The sequence below is a fragment of the Taeniopygia guttata genome, chromosome Z (genome assembly GCF_048771995.1).
Source record: "Taeniopygia guttata chromosome Z, bTaeGut7.mat, whole genome shotgun sequence".
NCBI classification, from domain to species: Eukaryota; Metazoa; Chordata; class Aves; order Passeriformes; family Estrildidae; genus Taeniopygia; species Taeniopygia guttata.
In genome coordinates this window covers 18429762-18449151 of record NC_133063.1, presented here as the reverse complement: position 1 = coordinate 18449151, position 19390 = coordinate 18429762, and the positions used below count along the sequence as shown (strand labels likewise).

The window sequence follows — 19390 nt, the reverse complement described above, 5'->3', positions numbered from 1 at the left end:
CCTGGGCTCAGTTCTATCACCTGAAGTGATGCAATAGCCAATATTATAGTAAGCCCAGCTCCCGAGCTGGAAATGCACTAACAGATGTGTATTTTTCCTCGGCTGCTGTGAAGAATAGGTAGTGGATGATCTTGTTATCACAGGGGAAAAGCTCTACTTGCACTTGCATTCATCAAGTTTTTCTGGCAAGTGTAAGGCTATGTGTACCTTTATCTTTGCCTTTATTACACTCTTGAGTTATGGCCTGTCAAGTAACTGACAGGCCCATGGTAGAAAGCATGTTACCTATTCAGTGTGAATTTACTTAGTTCAATAATTTAGATCACAGAAATTAATGATACTAAATAATCAGTAATAATAATACAGTTTTAATCTGAGAAAAATTAAAATATGTATTATTGGTATGAAATGTGGGAGTTCAGCTTTTGTCATCAAAATATATTTCTGAAGAAGCATGCATGTTAATATGGTATCATTACTTTAGCATACTAATACAAACTTATGTAAGATTCCTAATGTCTTCATATTTGAAAAACACTTGTAGTGTCTTAAAAGCCTTCATTTTTTCTCACTGTTGCAGCCTTTCTTAAACTTCCCAAGAGATGTGTAAGCTCTTTCAATATTAATAGTCCCTTGTACTAATAAACCAGAAATACCAAAAGGATTTATTTGTTCAGGCTAGTTCTAAACAAACAAACATGTCTCATTTACTTACTTTAAATCTATTTATTAGAGTAATTATGTTTTGTGTTCCAGAAATCTGTTAAGATCAAATTTTTAAACTCAGTTGTTGGTGAAGGCTTGGATACCTACCCCAACAGTTTACCTTGCTGCACATAAGGCAAGATTGGCCACACCATTAAGAAAAGCAAAATAAAGACCATCATAGTAACAAGCCATTAATTTGAATTCAGTGTCTGCAAATAACCTAGTCTACAAAGTACTTAATAGAATTTTACAAAAGTAGATACTTTACAAAAGTGATAACATTACATTTTTCCATACTCTATGCAAGACAATATTGTAAAAAAAATTGTTACAAAGGATCTCTCTACAGGTTCTATCTTGCATTGCAAATGTGTAAGTCATCAGTTACATTAACATAACTTGGTAGAGAAAAGGAATGCTGGCTTCTGGCAGTAAGCGACTCAAAATTCTTGTTTAGCTGCCACTTCATCACAAAATGTGCTGTTGTTACTAATATTTGTGTTTTTCCTGAAGGGCCAGTCCTTCTAGAGCAAAGGAACTCCCATGAGAAACTGCCACTGGATTGTGTTGAGTCAGTCACAGCAAAGGAAGAACTTTTCAATCTTGTTTATCCAGGAGAGAGCATTGAAATCTTCTATGAATGCAGAGAACAAGATTTTTGCGATCAGAAGAAAGAACTGTGTTTGATTTCATTTACTAAGATGCTGCTTAATTTTTGTTCCATTTATAATTTGTCAACACCCATGACTGTAACTCTGAGAGTGATACCTTGTTCAAATGTACTTCCGGTAATGGCTTGTGATAGCTCTAAGATGAAAAATGCATTTTCTGGAGATTGGTTGGTAGATACATATCTTAAAGCGCTAGAAACTTTTGAAAAACTACCACAGTTTCTTCAAGAAATATCTGAAAGCATGTTATTCTTCCCTGGTGAACAGGCGAAGGCGTTATTAGCAGCTCTGGAAACTATGGTAGAAGCATGTCAGTGCCTAAATCTTTCTAGCAGTTAAATTCCAAACAACCACATTGGCTGAATCTTGAGTGTTACTACCTTCTACTTGCCTGCATGTGTGTAATCTTAGAAAAGTGCTGTATCATTTATACTCAGTTAAACTGTCTTGGAAGTTGTTTTGTTTTTTTTTTAACATGCCTTGTGCCATATTTCTCTTCGGTTTTCAGAGGCAGTGACCCTAAACTTAAACCAAGCAATTGGTTGTTTAATTTCCTGAGAAAGGCTTATGTCAACATATTTTGATATCCCTTAATAAAACTAATGTTATAAATATGTAATGAAATATAAACATATGGAAAAGCAAATTCCTTCTATCCATTTTCTTCTTATTTAATAAAAAATAATTAAAATGAAAATTTATGTAAGTAAATTCTTATGTAAATTAATTGCATGTTACAAAATTCAAAAAGGAAGGCACTATATAGAATGAATATATAACATTTCCCATGTCTTTGTTTGATAGAAGTGGTCACCCAAAGATGTGGAAAATGTTATTCCTCATCAGCACTATGTTGCTTGTAGTCTCATTTATTTGTGCAGTGACCAAGCGAAGGAGACTGGCTCAGACACTTGGTGATCTGCAAGACTCCAGTGCATACAACTTGCTGCTTCCCCAGTCAGTGATGCTTTGAAGAACTAAATTCACCCTCAGCAAAACTTAAGGCTGTCCTTGGCTCTGCTCCAACTCATTGGCTTGCAGTGATTTGATAAAACCATTACTCTGGCCTGTAATGATCTGGTAACACTCCTGGGACAACCTCAAAGGAAGATGCAGGTAGAAGCAGTGGCCCAGAGCTAGTTATGCTGGCAGAGGTATTTACAAAGGATAGAACAAGAGTTTAAATATATACTGGACATCATATTCTGAAACTAAGAATGGATATCCTTAAAAATTATGCCCCAATTAATTTGAAACTTTGATTCTCCTTTCTGTGAGTACATGCAAACTACACATGGTAAACCTCTAAACTAATGCCCTAAACAATTTAGGATTGTATACTACATATTCTATCAGACAGACTTCAAACTTAATTAAGAAAAAGAGACATTTCCATGTTCTTTAAAAGATATTGAAGGCAAGGCAGCTGAATTACCTACTTGTGCTTATGGGTTTGGGGTTGTAGAAGAGTTGCATGTTTTGGGGAGCCCTTATTGCTCATTTATATAGAAAAAATTATAATTCCTGTCCTGTATCTTTGTAGACATCTGGAGAAGAGATACTTAAACAGAAGTTTATCCCTTTCGAAGAGAAATAAGAGCTGCTTTAGAGTAAGAATACTTGATTATTTTTTCTAAAAGATTCAGTAATAGATGACTTAAAAACTTAACCTTTTAAAAGGTAGGACGAATAAGCAGCATTCCAAATTCCAGTTTTTCTGTAATAGCCATTTATAATATTATTAAAAAAAAGAATGGATGTGGAGTAAGATCTGCTTATGTAACTGATCTTGCTTGACTAGAGGAATTCAATTCCATTGATTCATCCAGCATGTGCAAAATAAAATTTCCGTTTAGCCTTTCTGCAGCTGAGATATATGATCTCATAGCAATCCACAGAAGATGCTCAAACCAAGCTGACTTTGGAACCAGACCTTCCTTACAAATGTTCCATGCTTATTAATGACCAACTATTATTTTTTTAAATAAATACGTAATAGACTAAAACATCAGTGCATATTGAATTTGTTTCTGTCTGTGCACTTTTAATTTTTCTCTAGTAAGAAACACCGAAAAAACCTTTGTCATATATGAAATGTACTAATAAACTTCAGTATTTCCTTTTGTAGGACAAAATGAAAGAAATGTTACGTGTGTACTTTCTAAGGAGTGCAAAACATAAATTTAAGTTTCCAATAGTAATAGTTGCTTTTAGTCAATAATTTGATGTGTAATTTTTAATTTTAAGTAAGTGGGACTCAGGACCTTGAAAAAATTCTGGTGGGTCTCAAAAAGAAAATTCTTTGAGTGTTCAGAATTCTAACTTAACACTGACTGAAATGGCAGCATGACAAGCTTTCATTCATTTTGGCCTGATGGTGATTCTGCTTATTTAGGCAAGACATGCCCACAGTTATTTGTTATTATTGATATAATTTATAAAGAAAAATGGCACATCAATCATTTAAAAAGTCACACTTCACTATTTAAATTAGTTTCAAGTACCTCCCTCCACGATTGTAGGTAACATACACTAAGTGAACATTATTAACATTGGAAAACAAAACAGTCAAAAGTTAGCAAATACATGAATTATGTTCCGGAGGTAGCCCAGCTTAAACATTGTCTTTGCACATCATTAGTCTTTGTGTGGCAACGTCATTCTGTTCTAATGTTCTCTTAATTTAAGGATCATACACTGAAAGTTTTCCTGTTATTTCCCACTTCTTGCAGTTCAGTTTTACATATACTCAAGTTTGCAAACTTCCTATACCATTAAAAAGTTTTAGGCATATCTGTCATATTTAACAGAAAATAATATGCTTCATCCAATTTATCAGAGTACCTGGTTTCTTTCAGTATAGCAAAATTTTTCTGTTAAACCGAGATCTATTAAGAAGTGATTGTGGTATTCACATTCTCTGAACAGAGAGAGACATGATTCTCTCTCCCAGGATTTTTCCTGGGAAATTGTGAGGAGCTGTTCTTTGACATATGTGGCATGTGTTATGGAGATTGTTTACTGAAGAGTGAGTCGTTAATTGGACACCGGTGATGGTTGTTTGGATTGATTGGCCAGTTGGGTCAAAGCTGTGTCGTGACTGTCTGGAAACGGGTTTTTCTTGCATAGTATAGTATTAATGTAATATAATTTAGCTTAATAAAATCAATTTATTTAGCCTTCTGCAAAGTGGAGACAGGGCGTGTTATTCCCCTTTCAAAGGTCACTGCTTCAATAATTGTTTGCTTTTTAAAACCTCTCTTGGTATGTAGGGTACCTTGTCTTATCTAAAAGAACAAACAAAATCACCCTTTTTCTCTAAATGCCCACATTTCACACACTGGCATACTTCAGAAGCACAAAGGTATGTCTTTCCATAAATTATATGGAATACAAATATATGATAAGGTATATGATTCCCTCACACAATCCTATTTTTTCCTAAGCCTTTAAAAACTTAATTATTTTTTACGTTCAGGATACAGTTGGAGAAAATACATGTACCAGATGATAATGCTGCAGTGCTACTTCCCAGTCAGTAACAGACGTCAGCACACTTGATAGCAGTAAAACAAACATTAGAGGACACTGGGATACACAAGTCAGGAATTTTAGTTGAACACAAAGATGTCGGTCAAGCCTTGAAAGTTGCCCAGAAAGTTGCATTAAGTATTAATTTCAGTGTTGTATACCCTCTGTTTCCCGTCCCACTAGAAAACTGGCAGTCGGGGAGGATTCTTTTTGATAAATTTCTCAGACGAGAATAAAGTGTAAACGCAGAAATATTAGATCTGAGACCCATTTACTGATAAAGAAGGCTAAGTGTTCCTACAAAAGCGAGATAGGAAAAGGAGCAGAGAGGAAAAAAGAGAGAAGGAGAAAGAACCAGAAGACAGAGACAGTGCTAGCACAAGAGCCCCGGCGCTCCGTCAGCGCTGGCTTGGCAGGCTGAGCGTGCGAACCGCGGTGTGTTCGCGTAGCTCCCGTGGCTGGCTGGGCACGATTTCCAAACAGCAGCAGGCTGCGTATTCCCTCTGTTAAAAATAGGTTAGAAACGGTTGTAAAATAGTTGATAATTGTTAAGCATGTACCGTTAGTCTGGTTATGGTAAAAGGGGTTTAAAGAGTTGTAACAAATACGGTACTCTACGTACCGTAATACACCACCCCTCAGCGAAACGAGCCAGCCTGGACAGAACTATAATGGGCCAATCAAGCGCCTTAAACCTTCATGCAAATGAAGGATCCAAAAAGAAACCAATCCAAAGGGACAAAAAAAAAAGGATAAATCTGATCCACTGAAGTGCCGCTCCACCTGGAAAGTCGGGGACATCGCTGCTCAGAAGACCCAGCGCCCGCGCCGCATCATCCTCGACGGGAACGCTCCTACTCAGCCTGCGGGCCCCCTGGCTTTAGGCCTTTCTTTTTATTATAATAAATGCTGACATCACTTTTAGTACCGGGAGTGTGGTCCCGTTTTTAACACCTCCGTCGGCAGAGAACAGGTTGTCGCCGTCCGGGCGCGGTCCTGGAGCACCGGCGGGTTCCCGGGTCGGGGCGCTGCGGCTGCGGCGCGGGGAGCACAGTGGTGGCCGCAGCGTCGGCTGGGCGCGAAGTGGCCACGGGCTGGTCGCCACGGGCTAGTGCTGCGGCGGGGTAGTGCGGCGGGCAGCGCAGGAAACAGCAATGGGGGCGGCTGCGGCTGCGTGCAGGCTGGCGTCGGCTGTGCCCGGGACTGTTTGCAGAGATGCCCGCTCCGTTGGGGATGCAGCGACGAGGTCGTCCCTTTGGTGAGCTGGTTAGTGCAAAAGGTGATGCAGGGCAAAGCAGGTACGGACAGAAAGCAGGACCACTGGGAGAAAAAGGCGGGAGGCTGCAAGGCAGAGAAGGGCCAGACTGACCCTCCGAGAGAGCCCCTGATTCGTCTAAGAAACCCAAAGCAAAACTAGCGGGTTTTGAGTCACAGCTAGCTGCTCTAATCTGTCCTTTCTCTGCCCTGTTTTGGTTGCCAGGCAAAGCCTTCTGCGGGACAGGCCTCCAAGCACATGTACGCCCCTATAACATATGCTGAGGCATAAATAAAAATAAAATTGGTCCCTCTCACTGCATCATATATCCTTTGTTTCACACTACTGCATTACAAGATAGGAAGCACATCAAAAATTGTTTGTAAGGAGTTTTGGAGAGTGTTTCTTGATTTCAAAATGGTCACTCACAGAGGTAAGTAAGTACCACCAGAATATCACAGTCTGGCCTCAAAAGTTTTGCTGTTGATTTATTTTTATATGGAAGCAAAATTTTGCATATAAAATTTAAATATTGCTGCATAACCATTTCAAATTTGTTACAACAGAGAAGAGGTTTAGACCTCAGAGGCTGAGGTCCCTTTACTCAATCTAACTGAATAGTTCTGAAGCTCTTCTTGCACCATCTACAAGTCTGACTGCAGTTAAATCGCTGTATTGCAAAAGGTACCAAACCATGTTTCATCTGCCTCATCAGCTTTTGAATACTGTGCTCTGTTTTGGGTCCCTTGTGACAATAAAGACCTTGAGGTGTTGGAGCATGTCCAGAGAAGGGCAATGGGACTAAGGAAAGGTCTGGAGCACACGTCAAATAAGGAATGGCTGAGAGAGCTGGGGTTTAGCCTGGAAGAGGAGGTTCAGGGGTGACATTGTCACTCTCTACAACTACTTGACAGGAGTGTGTAGCCAGGGAGGGGTTGGTCTCTTCTCTCAAGTAACAAGTGACAAGACAAGATAAAACAACCTCAACGAGGTGTAGGCTGGATTAATCAGGAATAATCTCCTCATGGACAGGGTTGTCAAACCCTGATGCAGATTACCAAGGCACCAGTCCTGGAGGGATTTAAAAGGTAAGCAGATATGGACTTAACAACATGGTTAAGTGGTGGGCTTGGCAGTGCTGAGTTAAGGGTTGGATTTGGTGATTTTAGAGGCCTTTTCCAACCTAAAGTCTTCTGGTTTTATGACAGAGACCGCCTTTGTCCCAGGCCCACACTGAGCCTTTTTGCGTTAGCACAGTACCATGTTCCTATGTGGTGAAGAGCGCCCAGTACATTCAAGGGGATCCAGCTCCAGCTTATTTTCAGGTAAGAACAGACTTCACTCTGTGATCATTTCAAGATCAGTTATTTTTCCCAAGTGAATACATTTTAAAATCTGTCAAATAACTCAATTTTTAATCTGTTAAATGCATATAAAGTAATTACAATCATCCAATTGTTATATATAAAGATTCTTATAAATTCCTAAATTTGTCATCATAATTATTAGGATGTGAAATGATGCATTTTAAGGAAAACAGCTCTAAAAATAACTTTGAAAAATATTAATCTCTGTGCTCATATTCACATAAAGATAGGGAAGCGCATCTGATTTATCAACCAAACTTGTAATCTTGAAGGGGAAAAAAAGGAAAAAAGAATTCTGATTAGTCTAAGACGTCTAAGAAGATTTAAATCAGGCTACAAATAAATACTATTATAATAGCATATTTTAGACATCTGAATAAATAAAACATGCCTTTAAAAAAATGCATGAGCTCAGTAGACTGTCCAGCAGGCAGGCACTGAACTCTCTGTAGAAGAAATGAAACAGTAAAGCTGCAGAGCTCCAGTAAAAATATCTACACAGACATCTGAGAAAAAGTGTTTGGAGACCACAATTAAAGTGATAAAAAAAAATTAGAAATATTAAGAAACAATACATCTATCTCCTTATAGCTGATGATAATACGCATTTTAAAATGAGGGAAATTAGACCATTTTGATGATTTTCAACATCAGAAAGTATTTCCTGTTCATATTCAAAGATCCTGCTGGCTGGAAAGGGAAAAAAAGGAGGAAGAGAACTCAAGTTCAAGTCCAGCTAAGAAAGTGAGATCCTGTTTTCTGAGTTCTTTCAGTGCAAATTTCTTTAGCCTTTTGGAAGAACTATCTTACTGATGCTGGAATTTTGCCGATAATTTTGAATGTAGCAGAAATTAAAATTAAACATTTGAAGAGTGAACATTCAGCTTATACCATTTGTTAAGAGTACTGACTGTAAAGGTATATCAGATAAGTTTGCCTCTTGTGGTTTTCAAGGCCCAATCTGGTGTTCCAGGCAGTGGTGGAAGGCACAGGATACATCTCCAAGCATCCAGTGGCTCCTTACACCAATGTCAGCACATAGGCCTGCCTTGGTGGGTTTGCAGGAGAGTGATTAATTAATTTGGCAGGTAATTAACCTGCTTAACCTCCCAATATTTATATTGTGACCATAATCCACTATACTGCAGGGGCTATGCCTTCTTGGCCTACTTGATCACAGTGCGCGTTTGACAGTTCTGGATCACTATCTGGGAAATAGTGTCCATCATTAAATCCACCCCATAGTTAAGCCACGAGCCCATCTGTATGTTACCCTCTTTTCTGATGGCCTGAGGCATCGTGGGCCCATCAACCAGAAATAATTCACCCTTATGCTGTCAGTCCAGATCCCCCTGAGAGAGGGGATCATTCTGGCAGCCCAACCCATCTGTCCATTCTTCAAATGCTCTTCAGCAGCCCAACTCCTGGGTATGTGTGGATCTACATGATATACCTTTACAGACAGCTTCTCTACCTGGGTAGAGATGTCTTGCCACAATTCAGCAGCCTGGTCCAGCCACCCCTGCAGTGCATTTACTGTTGTGCACAAGTCAGTGCAGAGACAGAGCACTGTCCATATCTCTCATTCAGTGATATCTAAAGCCCAGGGTGCTGTGTTTTGGTGCCAAACACTTCTGAAGTAGCTTGAACTCCTTCAGAAGCTGACAGAATATCTTTTTTTAGTGAGAGTGTAGGCCTCAGATGCTTTGTATCCCAGATTCCAGAACCCAAGGGTTCATCCTCTGTTGCCGTGCGAGACCGGCTCCGGGCAGGCACCTGTGGGCAGCACGGTGGGAGAGGGGGAGAGACGGCGGCCGCTTTCCCCTTCGGCTCTGCGAGGCTCAGTTCTAGTGCGGGAACAGACGAAATGGTGACACGGGGCTCGGGTGCAAACACGTGTTTATTGCGGGAGCGTGTTCCCGAGACACCGGGGCACCGAGTGGGGGGCTCGGTTATACCCCGTGCGGGGGTGGGGGGGAACCTCAGCCGTGGCCAATGGGACGGGAGGCAGGGGACAGGGGCAGGGAAACCCTGGGGACAGCGATGGGAAAGGCGGTGGGGGGGGCAGGGATGGACCACAGGGTGAGGGGGAGTGATAAGGGAACGCAGGACAAAGGGGGAACGCGCGGGAAAGGGGGATGGGGGGGCAGAAGAGAAAATTACAAATCCTACAATCCTCTAATCTCTGCAGTTATTCTTCCAGAGACTCCAGGAAGAGCCAGTCTTCCTATCTGCAGTGTAGAGCGATTTTTCACATCTTTACTGTCCTGACTGGTCCCAGGGCTACTGCATCAACAATCTTCTGTTTGATTAGTTTAAAAGCTTGTTCTTTAAATCATTCTTAATTTGGGTCACGTGACAAAGAGGGTTTACAAACTGACTGTAATCTGGAATATGCATCTTCCAGAAACCCACAGCATCTAGGAAAACCTGTGCTTCATTTTTGGTGGTTGGTGAGGACACTGCTGTTACTTTATTGACTACATTGCAATCTGATGTCTCCATCTTGCCTTTTTATTCCTACAAACTGAATTTCCTGGATTCGTCCCTTGACCTTGCTATGGTTTGAGGCAAAATTATTCAGAAGGGTTTCTATTATATTCTCTCCTTCATCAAAAACTTTTTCTGCTGTATTTTCCCATACAATGACATACTCAATGTATTACAAGTGTTCTGGAGCCTCAGCCTTTTCCAGAGCTGTGTGGATCGGTCCAAGGCAAATAGTGGGAGTGGGTTTCTATCCCTGGGCAGTTGGTTCCAGGTGTATTGGATGCAATACAAAAAAAATCCCTGTGCAGTTTAGTATCACATAGTGTCCAATAAAGAGTAGCCAGGGTCCAGGCACATTGTAGAGCTTCCCTCCTCTCTGGAACTGCCACACTATTTTTCTTCCAAACATTCTGCTGCTTTAATAGGATCCTGTAGTTGTTCAATGGTGAATGTTCCAATAAGAGATAATACCAGACAGCTCTCTCTACCACAATTTCTTTACTGAAAGAAACCCTTTCTGCCCAGAAGAGTCCTTTTTCAGAAGGCACAATGGCAGGAAGCAATACAGAATAACCTCTGTGTGCTGGCCATTCCCACTCCCAGCTACTGCAAAAATTAACCCTATTCTACCCAGAAACCAGAGTGAGTTTTGGGTTGGTTTGGTTTAGTTTCTCCACAAAATTTAAAAAAACCCAAACCTTTCAACTGCATGTTGTACCACAGAAGTACCAGGTTTAAGACATGAAGGGTTGCTTTGGTATTATCTTGTTTGCCTACAGTGACTGCAAGCCATCAATGAACAACACTCTGTGCATCTGCTAGAGAGCAATATTTTGGGCTGGCCAAGTGAAAAGAGAGAGTCTTGCTTTGCATAATGGGCTACAAAGAGGCAATCAGGCTACTGTTTCAAATATTGACTTTTTATAAATTTAAGCACAAATTTTATGCAGGATTGTGAAGTAAAGGCTTGTAATAAAAGATAATGAGTTCTAGAAAGTGTCTATTTCAAAGGAAAACTTTCAGGTCCCCTCTAGGCTTCTATCTAGTGACACTGGCTGGGAGAGGTCCCTACAAAGCAGAATACTGTGCTCTGTTTTGGGTAGACCTTATCTTTCAAAAGTGCATTCTTCCCCAGAAATCTCCATAGGCCAGAGTATCTTCAAAGGGGGAGAAGACTTCTTTTCCTTTTTCCTGCTTGGGAGCATATGTACACTCCTTTTTTTCTGTAATATCTTCAAGAAAATTGCATAATTTTTTGCTAGTTATATTTCCAAATTTTTCTGTTACCCACTGGGAGCCTTCAAGGCAGCAGCCCCTCTCTGCTGTCTCTTGCACAGTCAGTTCTGGATCTTCTTCTGTACTGAGCTCCAGCTGCAAGAGGGTTGATACTCTGATTGACTAGATCCACTATCCCTCTTCCTTCATCTGACCAGCCTCATGTCTACCAGAGCATCATCTTACAAAATATGAGTTTGTGTCCACCCACACTGAACAGAAACTAAAACTGCGGTTTCCTATCCAGGGCAAGTGCCATGCCACTACACTTAAACTGAGGGATTGCAGCAGGAGAAGCTTCACATTATCTGAGCTGTGTTTTTCACAATCACAGCTCTGCATGTCTGTGCCTGCCCTCCAGCAGCCTTGCTGAAGCTGACCTCTGTCCCTTGCTGGTAGAGGAGGAACATTTCTGGCAAGAGTTCAGGGCTTTACCAACACTCCTTTTAGATATTGCCTCTATTACCAGAGTAAGACTGCTTTCTGAGGTGGGACTATGACCCCCAAACACTTCCAACTGTTTATGAGAAACTGAAAGTGTTTTATCAGTCCTTGTGGAAGCACGGTCTTCATTTTAGAGAAGCTACAACATAAGAGTGGCTTTCCTATCTGATGAGTGGGAAGCTTTGGTGTCACCTGCTCATCCTCCTGACCCTTCATCATGTTTTAGCTGTGGGTTTGGGTGGTAGGATGCTTTCAATTCTACTCTGAGCATAAACCATGCCAGTTTTTAAAGCAGTATCCTTCTTCCATTAGTCAAAAGACATTCCATTTTTGAAAACCCCCCACATCCACCCTCCAACTGCACCACTCAGCTTGGTGTCACCTGCAAATATATCGAGAGTATGCTTGATCCCACTATGTCATTGATGATGATATTGAATAGTATCCTAGGACAACCCCTCAACCACAACACTTACTACTGTTCTCTGTTTTAATGTCGAGCTCTTTGTTGGCTGCAACATTTTGGGTGCAGCCATCCAGCCAACTCCTTAACCATCAAATAGCTCACCCATCAAACTTCCTCCATTTTACAAAAATACTTACAAAAATACTTTTCCACCTGATCTGTGTCCTCTGGCTCAGGTAGCCTGGTTAGGGATTAAGATTGAAAATTTATTTCCTCATATAATAGCAGAGTCTATTATATGGAGTCTACACATATTATATATCTGCAGTTCTTTCATGGTCAAACATGTGCCTTTGGTAAGAGGCTGAATAGGGCTGAAATTAGGAGAAAAGTTGCCAGCTGCGTTAACTCACTGAACATCTGGACTAAGGAATTAATTTTAAAAGACATTATTTGTAAATAACATCAGAATTTACACATTTCTTATCATTGATATGGGAGAATCTGAAATATGTGACCTTGCCTTGTTGCATGAATGTGTGATGCAAGGGGAATGGCTACTGTACAGTATCAGCCTACTCTGTGCATAGAAACTGAATATTCAGAGTGGGAACTGGGGTTTCTAAAAGCTCAGAACTTCTCAGTTAGATGTAGTGATATATGTCACGTGTCCTCAGCTGTCTATTCAGACTAGAAAGAGGGTTTAACATTCAGGTTGATATGGAGAAGGTCCAAGAAACTCCCTCCTTCTCTTGCACCATTATGCATTTTCATATTGTACACTGATCATTTAAATTAACACTCACAAAAATGATGAACTAATACACTTGTTTGAGACAAGGCAGCTGGGCAGATTTTCTATAAAGCTCTTCACAGGAGCTTCATCTCCATCTTCCTCTATGACAGCCATGATAGTTTCAATTACTGTCAGCCATGCACAGCGTTGGCAGCTCTGGGACAGCACACTTCAGTGTTCAACTCTGCATCCTCAGTAATATGTGAGGCCAGTTTCCTACTACTGACTGGCAGGTGCAAACTCCCTGCATCATATAGGCAGTGTGCACCTGTGATTCTCTTTTGACTCTCCATTCATTATATCAGAACCTTGCTTTATCACAACTTAAAAAAAGTAAACATAAACCCTGGCTTTAAACTTATTGGAACTTGACAGCTTTGACACCAAGTGATGGAAAGTGTCAGCTAATTAAACAATTAATTTCTTTTTCAAATGCCACTCTTTGTTATGAAAATGTCTACTCAAGGTGCAGCTTACACATTACCCTGTAGAGAAGGAATCCAAACTACAAAAATCATAGTGCTCTATTTAATTATGAATCAGAGTATTTTACAAAGAGCAGTAAATTGCATTGTGAAATCCTATTTTCTGTGATGGAGAATACAGTAAAACAATCCTCTTCATGCCTAAGCAACCCATGCTTGCTACAATTGCTGATTTTAGACACAAACTTCATAAACAACAGACTTTCTGCTTTGGCATGCATTTATATTAATTGTTTTCCCCCCAGATCAAATGCCTACTATGACTTGATGCAAGTCACACAGAGGTCAAAATCCTTTAACTGGAGCAGAGCAAAACTGCAAGCTCAGACATTTCAGAAGCCAGTAACCAACAGCAAGATGCATGCATGTTGCAGGAACAGTTATACAACTTCCAGAATTTTCCTTTAAACTTAGATTTTAATTTCCTTGACTATACTTTTCTGCACTATCATAGAGAACAGCTTCAAAATATGTCACCACCAGGAAGTGAGGAGCCAACAAAGTCTGAATGTATGAGGAGCTTGGTCTAGATAGGAATCACTGCAGGTCCAAGAGGAGCAGAGCTGATGAAAGACAGCTATGTATGTCTGCTTATTGCAGCAGTGAGAAACCAAACATTGAGCTCCAGGTAAGAGGTATGTGAGTGCTGAAGCGCTGACATGAAACCAGCAGCTGAAGCTTTGTGACCTTGTTGTCAAGGAGCTGTATCTATAAAATGGTGAATTAGTCAAAGAATATGGATGAGGTAAAGCAGCCTGTCAAAATTACAAATTGGGAGAAGCAGGAGAGGATGGCATGGATGACAGTTTCTAATTAAGTTTTAACTGCTAGTATCAGTAGTCACTAGGAAATGAAGAGTTTGGTCATGTAGAGACTGCAGGCCAAAGTGGACAAAAGGAGAGAAGGACCTTTCACACTGAGAGGTGTAGGGCCAACTCCATGGCATGCCATCAGCGTGTCTGAAGTTGGGAAGAGATGGGGAATGGGGTTGCTGTTGGAACTGTGTGAATGTAAATGTGGTTTTGAGCTGTGGTCTTCATAAGCACGTCAGGGGAAAGTATGTATCTGCATTGGAAGCGAAAACAAGAACAGGCTGCTTCCAGCATTATAATCCACTATAATTCTTTCCCAACTCTTTTCCAATCCTGTCTTCTCAAAACTGTACTATGCCTCAGCAAATTGCAGTGACTGAACTTTCTTCTAAGTAAGAAAGGTACTTTAGAAACACAGTGCAGAAAGACTTGTCTTTTACTCAAATCCCAGTCCTTAAAAAAAAAATCCTGCAAGAATTTAAGATATATTTGGTAATTATGCAATTTTCAGTAAATATATTATTTAAGCAATCCTTCCCCATTCCTTCTTCCCCTTTCCCAACAGATGTGTTCAAGAACTCAGTCTGAAGAATACAAACACAGTGTAAGAAAGGTTCTGCTTTACTCTTCAAGCTCATTTCTTCTGATCAAATCATTATCTCATGACTGTAAACAACAGACTCCTCCCGATTCAAGTACATTTGATTGTTGAGCTTGTTACATATCCCGGGGCTGGAAATCCTGTGAGTAAGGAAAAAAATGTTTCAATTTTTCACCATATTTGTTCAAAAGGCAGCAAAAAAACTCCTTTTATGAATGTAACTCAAGGATATATGTGCCCAGCAGTCTGGTTCTGAGGTCTAAATTTTTGCAAGTCAGAGAAATGGTCAGTGCACCACACTTCAAATCAGTAAGATCAGTCCTATAATGTAGCAAAAATACCACTGGAAAGGAGATTTTTTTTGTTGTTGACTGTGCAGCTCAATAAAAAGCCAATACCTTTTGCTGTTACCATTCAGTGAGGAGGTGGTAGAGGCTTGGAGCAGACTCTGGGAGTTGAAGTGCAGATGCAAGTGGGTCAGTGTCAACTGAAGAATTTCTGCCACAAAGCATTCAATCTCTGTGTAAATCACAAGTCAGTTAAAACACAGGTTGGGACCCCTGGCTGCTGAGCAGAGAGCTGCAAAGCTTTTAATTATGTTCTGTAGCATGTGTAATCTAACAATGATGAAAGAAATAAGTTTTCCTTTACCTCCTTTGCTTCATGCTCCTGAATTATCTTCACATTTAATACCTTGGCATCATGCAGGGCACTTGCTGGCAGGTCTTCCTCTTGCTGGTGAAGCCTATGCTCTAAGGGACCAAATTAGCTGATAGACTGTATGCAGACTGCTTAATTACTTTCTCGTTATTCCACTGTTGGTTTAAATGCAATAGAAAAAAAAAAAAAAAACTTTGGGGTTATTGCACTTGGATTTAAAATACTAAGTAAGTTATAATACAGCAGCTCTTCCAGTTAAAAGTTCATTGCTATTATGACAAATACGTTCCTCCAAAGAGGAACAACTGTAAAAACAGGGTAAGCAAACTCTGTACTGTGAGTTACCAGCAGGAATGTAACAACAGCCTCTCAGATTAATCAATCTTAGTGGATTCTGAGTGTGATGACATCCAATCTAAATATGGACCCCAACTAAACTAATAATTTTCTATGAACTCACATAAAGTTATATTTTATTTACTGAGAACAGTGACAATTTCATTATTTTGAGATGCCTTATTTTTTTTTTATTGTTTATAAACAGACAAGCTGCTTTTGGAATAAAGCCTGCCTAATCCAACAGGTTAGAAATGGACTTCAGAATCAGTCTGGAAAAGGAAGATATGTTGCAATATTTATGGCATAAGACAGGATTGGCTCTTTACAGAGGCCACCTATACAAAGCAGCATAGACAAACTGCAAATAGTGAAAATGGGTTCACTCACAAACTATTTTAATTGTGATTTTAAATTGTTTTGTTGTGGCAGGAGAATCATATATAATCAATAAGTACTCTTATTCTTGCCTCTGTGTGTTATATTTTCAGTGAGATCAGTTTTGAGTGAGGCATTTAAAAGGAGTTCAGAATTTTTCAACAAACAGATGTTTGTTGTCTCTCTCCCCCTGCCCCCATCCCTGTATGTTATGGAATTTAAAATACTAAAATTCTGCACAAAGAAATACCATCTTTTAATTCACTTGCCCATCACAGCACTCATGGGGAAACAACAAAATAGGATTTCAAAGACAGAGGCTTGAGAATATCTAATAGAGTGATACTTAGAAGTGTGTTTAATTCTGGAAACATGCAGAACCAGTTCAGATATTACCACCAAAGTAGACATTTGAAATTGTGTACAAAAAAAAGACAACAAGAAATCACACACAGGCTGGTGGGCAACGTTAATAAGGTACAAGGTTTGCAGTGTATTAAAGAAATGTGCAAAACTGACAACAGGCAACAAACATTCACATCTTGTTGAGTTACAAATTTGTTCTTTTTTTTTAAACAACATAGGCTGACCAGTGCTTCTGATTTCACCAATAGTATGTTGCTCTTTAGGTAGGATATAGCCAAAAGGTTACACAAGCTGCAAAATTAAACTCTTACAAAGTCATGATGTAACAAGAGCTTGTTTAAGTCCAAGGCTTTCTGCAGACTATTAATTTGATTGGCATTCTTTTAAATATACAAATAGAAGGATCAAAGTAACTGTCACATAAGAACTTGGCAATCATCTTATCTGCAAAACAAAGAAATACAGGATAATCCTTCATGAGCAATGCAACTAACACATATTTCTTTGGACAAATACATATTCACATGTGCTTGCAAAGTATTTCTAAATAGACTTTCCAAATAGTATTTTTAGAGTAGTGCAATATAACTTTATCTGCAATTGCAACCAGTGAGAGGTAATCCGGAGAGGACCGCAGGTCCCCTTGAGGATGCAGTCTTGTCGCTCTCCCCTGGGCAAAAAATCCCCTTTAATGTCACTGGGAACTAATAATGAGGAGCTGTGCACAGGTAGTCCCTCAGGAATGAGTCTCTGCTCACTATGTGGGGAGCTGAGTGTGGAAGTCTGCATGCAGCTACCAGAATATATCCCCAAGTACTCGTTAAGCAGTGGCCACTAAGACATTTGAAATGTAAATGTTTCTCATCTATGTTCCATGTAATTTATAAGATAATGCAGTTTCCATGCAGTAGGGAAATATCATATCAGAAGAACTGACATTATTAACTAAGGAAAAAAACCCTGATATATCAGTTTTACCACAACTGCATTTTTTTCCTCTACACGGTATTTCACATTGGTAACAGGCAATGTTATACCATAAAGCATATTAATACAATCTTGTGATTTGAATGAAAAACGTTTTCTGCGACATATCCGTATTAAAATAGTTATGTGCACAAAAAGTGTTCATAGCATGACACCCAAAGCAGTATGGAGTTAGTTGTACCCATTAGAGCTAAGCTATGTTGTACAAATGAAGACTACTGGTACATATAGAAAAATATGATAGGCAGTCTGTTACAAACCTGGCAGTATTTTGAAACAGAGATTCTTAGGTCTTACAATGGAATGATAAAGAGAGCAGGAACTGCTTTAGGGAGCTCCATAAAGAAATTTGCACTTGGTGTTTCTCACTGTCTTATAAGCAGCCCTACCACACAGAAAAATGTTCCACCAGGAGTTAACATCAGGGTCTGAAATTTAAAAAAATCTGCTAAAACTTGAGTGCAGTAAGCTCCACTACATTGTATTTCTCTGCAATATATAAAACATAGAAAACTGTAATGATGACTTACTGGATAAAAATATTAATGCTGACAAATAAAATCTGAGATATTTCTGAGTCAGATTTAAATATTTTGTAGGTTTAGTTTGCATTATTTGACTATCTCATGTATCTTTGACCACTAAGTAGCAATATATAGTCTCCATTTTAGATTGATTCATTTAATGTGTTACATTGTTTCTAACAAGGCTTTGAAATGGTGAAAACCCTACTAGAAACAAATGTCTTTACAATGAGAAACAGATTTTCCATGAGAAACCATTTTCCACCTTTTAATAGAGTTACAAAATCTCTCCACTAGATAAAAAGGCAAGATAAATAAAAATCTTAGAGAAAGGAAATGCTTCTTAGGCTTGCTCTTTTATCTTCCCCTGGCAGATGCTGGTCTCCTCCACACACGAAGTTGGCTAGGCAGGATTGTTTTTCTTTCTTTTGCTTGGGCTGTGAGTAGGATCTTGTTTCAGTTCATGGTATTGCATCTGTTTAAACACAAGTTCAGAAAGAAAGTTGTCAGGTGGCACTTGTTAGAAAAAAAAAAAAAAAGATTTTTTTTTCCTGTCATGGGATAAAATGTTAAAAAAAGAAGACTTTCCCCCTAAAAATGACACAGGATTTGTAGATGTGATTCACCAACAACAGAATGACAGATCTAGAATAAGAAGGAAAACCAGCACCTGGAAAATCCTACCAGGAAATAACACTGCATGCTGATGTAACCTTAGAAAAGACTAGGGTTTCTTTCGTTTTCTCCATGAGCTCTAGCTCTAGACAATAAACATTATCATTTTGACTATGTTTGATACCATTTATAATGTTCCTTAAAAGCTTGGTTATTTCTAAATGTATATCATAGAGGGTATTAGATACAGAGAGAGTGTTTGCACCCATATCCCCTACTTAAGACCAGCTCTGAACTGAAACTAGAAATACGGGAAGTCCATAATCTTTGTGACACTGAATGTAATTTATGTGTTTGATGCTATCTTAAATCTTGCATGATCTTGGGGGATTGTGTACTGCATTAGAAAAGCTTGTAATTCACACCAGCTTTTTTTTTTTTTTTCTTCTTTTCTTTTTTTTTTTCTTTTTTTAAGGCATTTATGAGCTCAGTTGAACTGTTGCCACAGCAAAAGTTTTCACTCCTTGGAAAGGAACGGTCAAAGTGTTCTCAGAGTCCTGAGCAATGCTGTCTGCCTCTTCCATTATTTGACCTTCCTGTTCCTTCTCTGCCTGTCCTGAGAGTCCCAGCTTCAGTGTTTCCCATACAGTGCCTTATCCCAGTCAGATTCGCATTGTGCTGGA

At 39.5% G+C, this 19390-nt stretch overlaps 2 protein-coding genes across 12 annotated transcripts in view; one reads left to right on the top strand and one right to left on the bottom strand.

The window, feature by feature from the left end:
• Positions 1–3385, top strand: part of SLF1 (SMC5-SMC6 complex localization factor 1) — a 37063-nt gene extending 33678 nt beyond the window's left edge. For all 9 annotated transcript variants that reach the window (XM_030258229.4, XM_012577432.5, XM_012577435.5 and 6 more), the window contains one exon: positions 1222–3385. In XM_030258229.4, the coding sequence (XP_030114089.1) occupies positions 1222–1718 (497 nt within the window). In that variant the 3' untranslated portion in view covers positions 1719–3385. The remainder of the gene's footprint in view (positions 1–1221) is intronic.
• A 13165-nt stretch (positions 3386–16550) lies between these two features.
• Positions 16551–19390, bottom strand: part of MCTP1 (multiple C2 and transmembrane domain containing 1) — a 214592-nt gene continuing 211752 nt past the window's right edge. For 2 of the 3 annotated variants that reach the window (XM_030258810.4, XM_030258812.4), the window contains one exon: positions 16551–18567. In XM_030258810.4, the coding sequence (XP_030114670.1) occupies positions 18496–18567 (72 nt within the window). In that variant the 3' untranslated portion in view covers positions 16551–18495. The remainder of the gene's footprint in view (positions 18568–19390) is intronic. The other variant, XR_005978216.2, reaches the window with a different exon arrangement.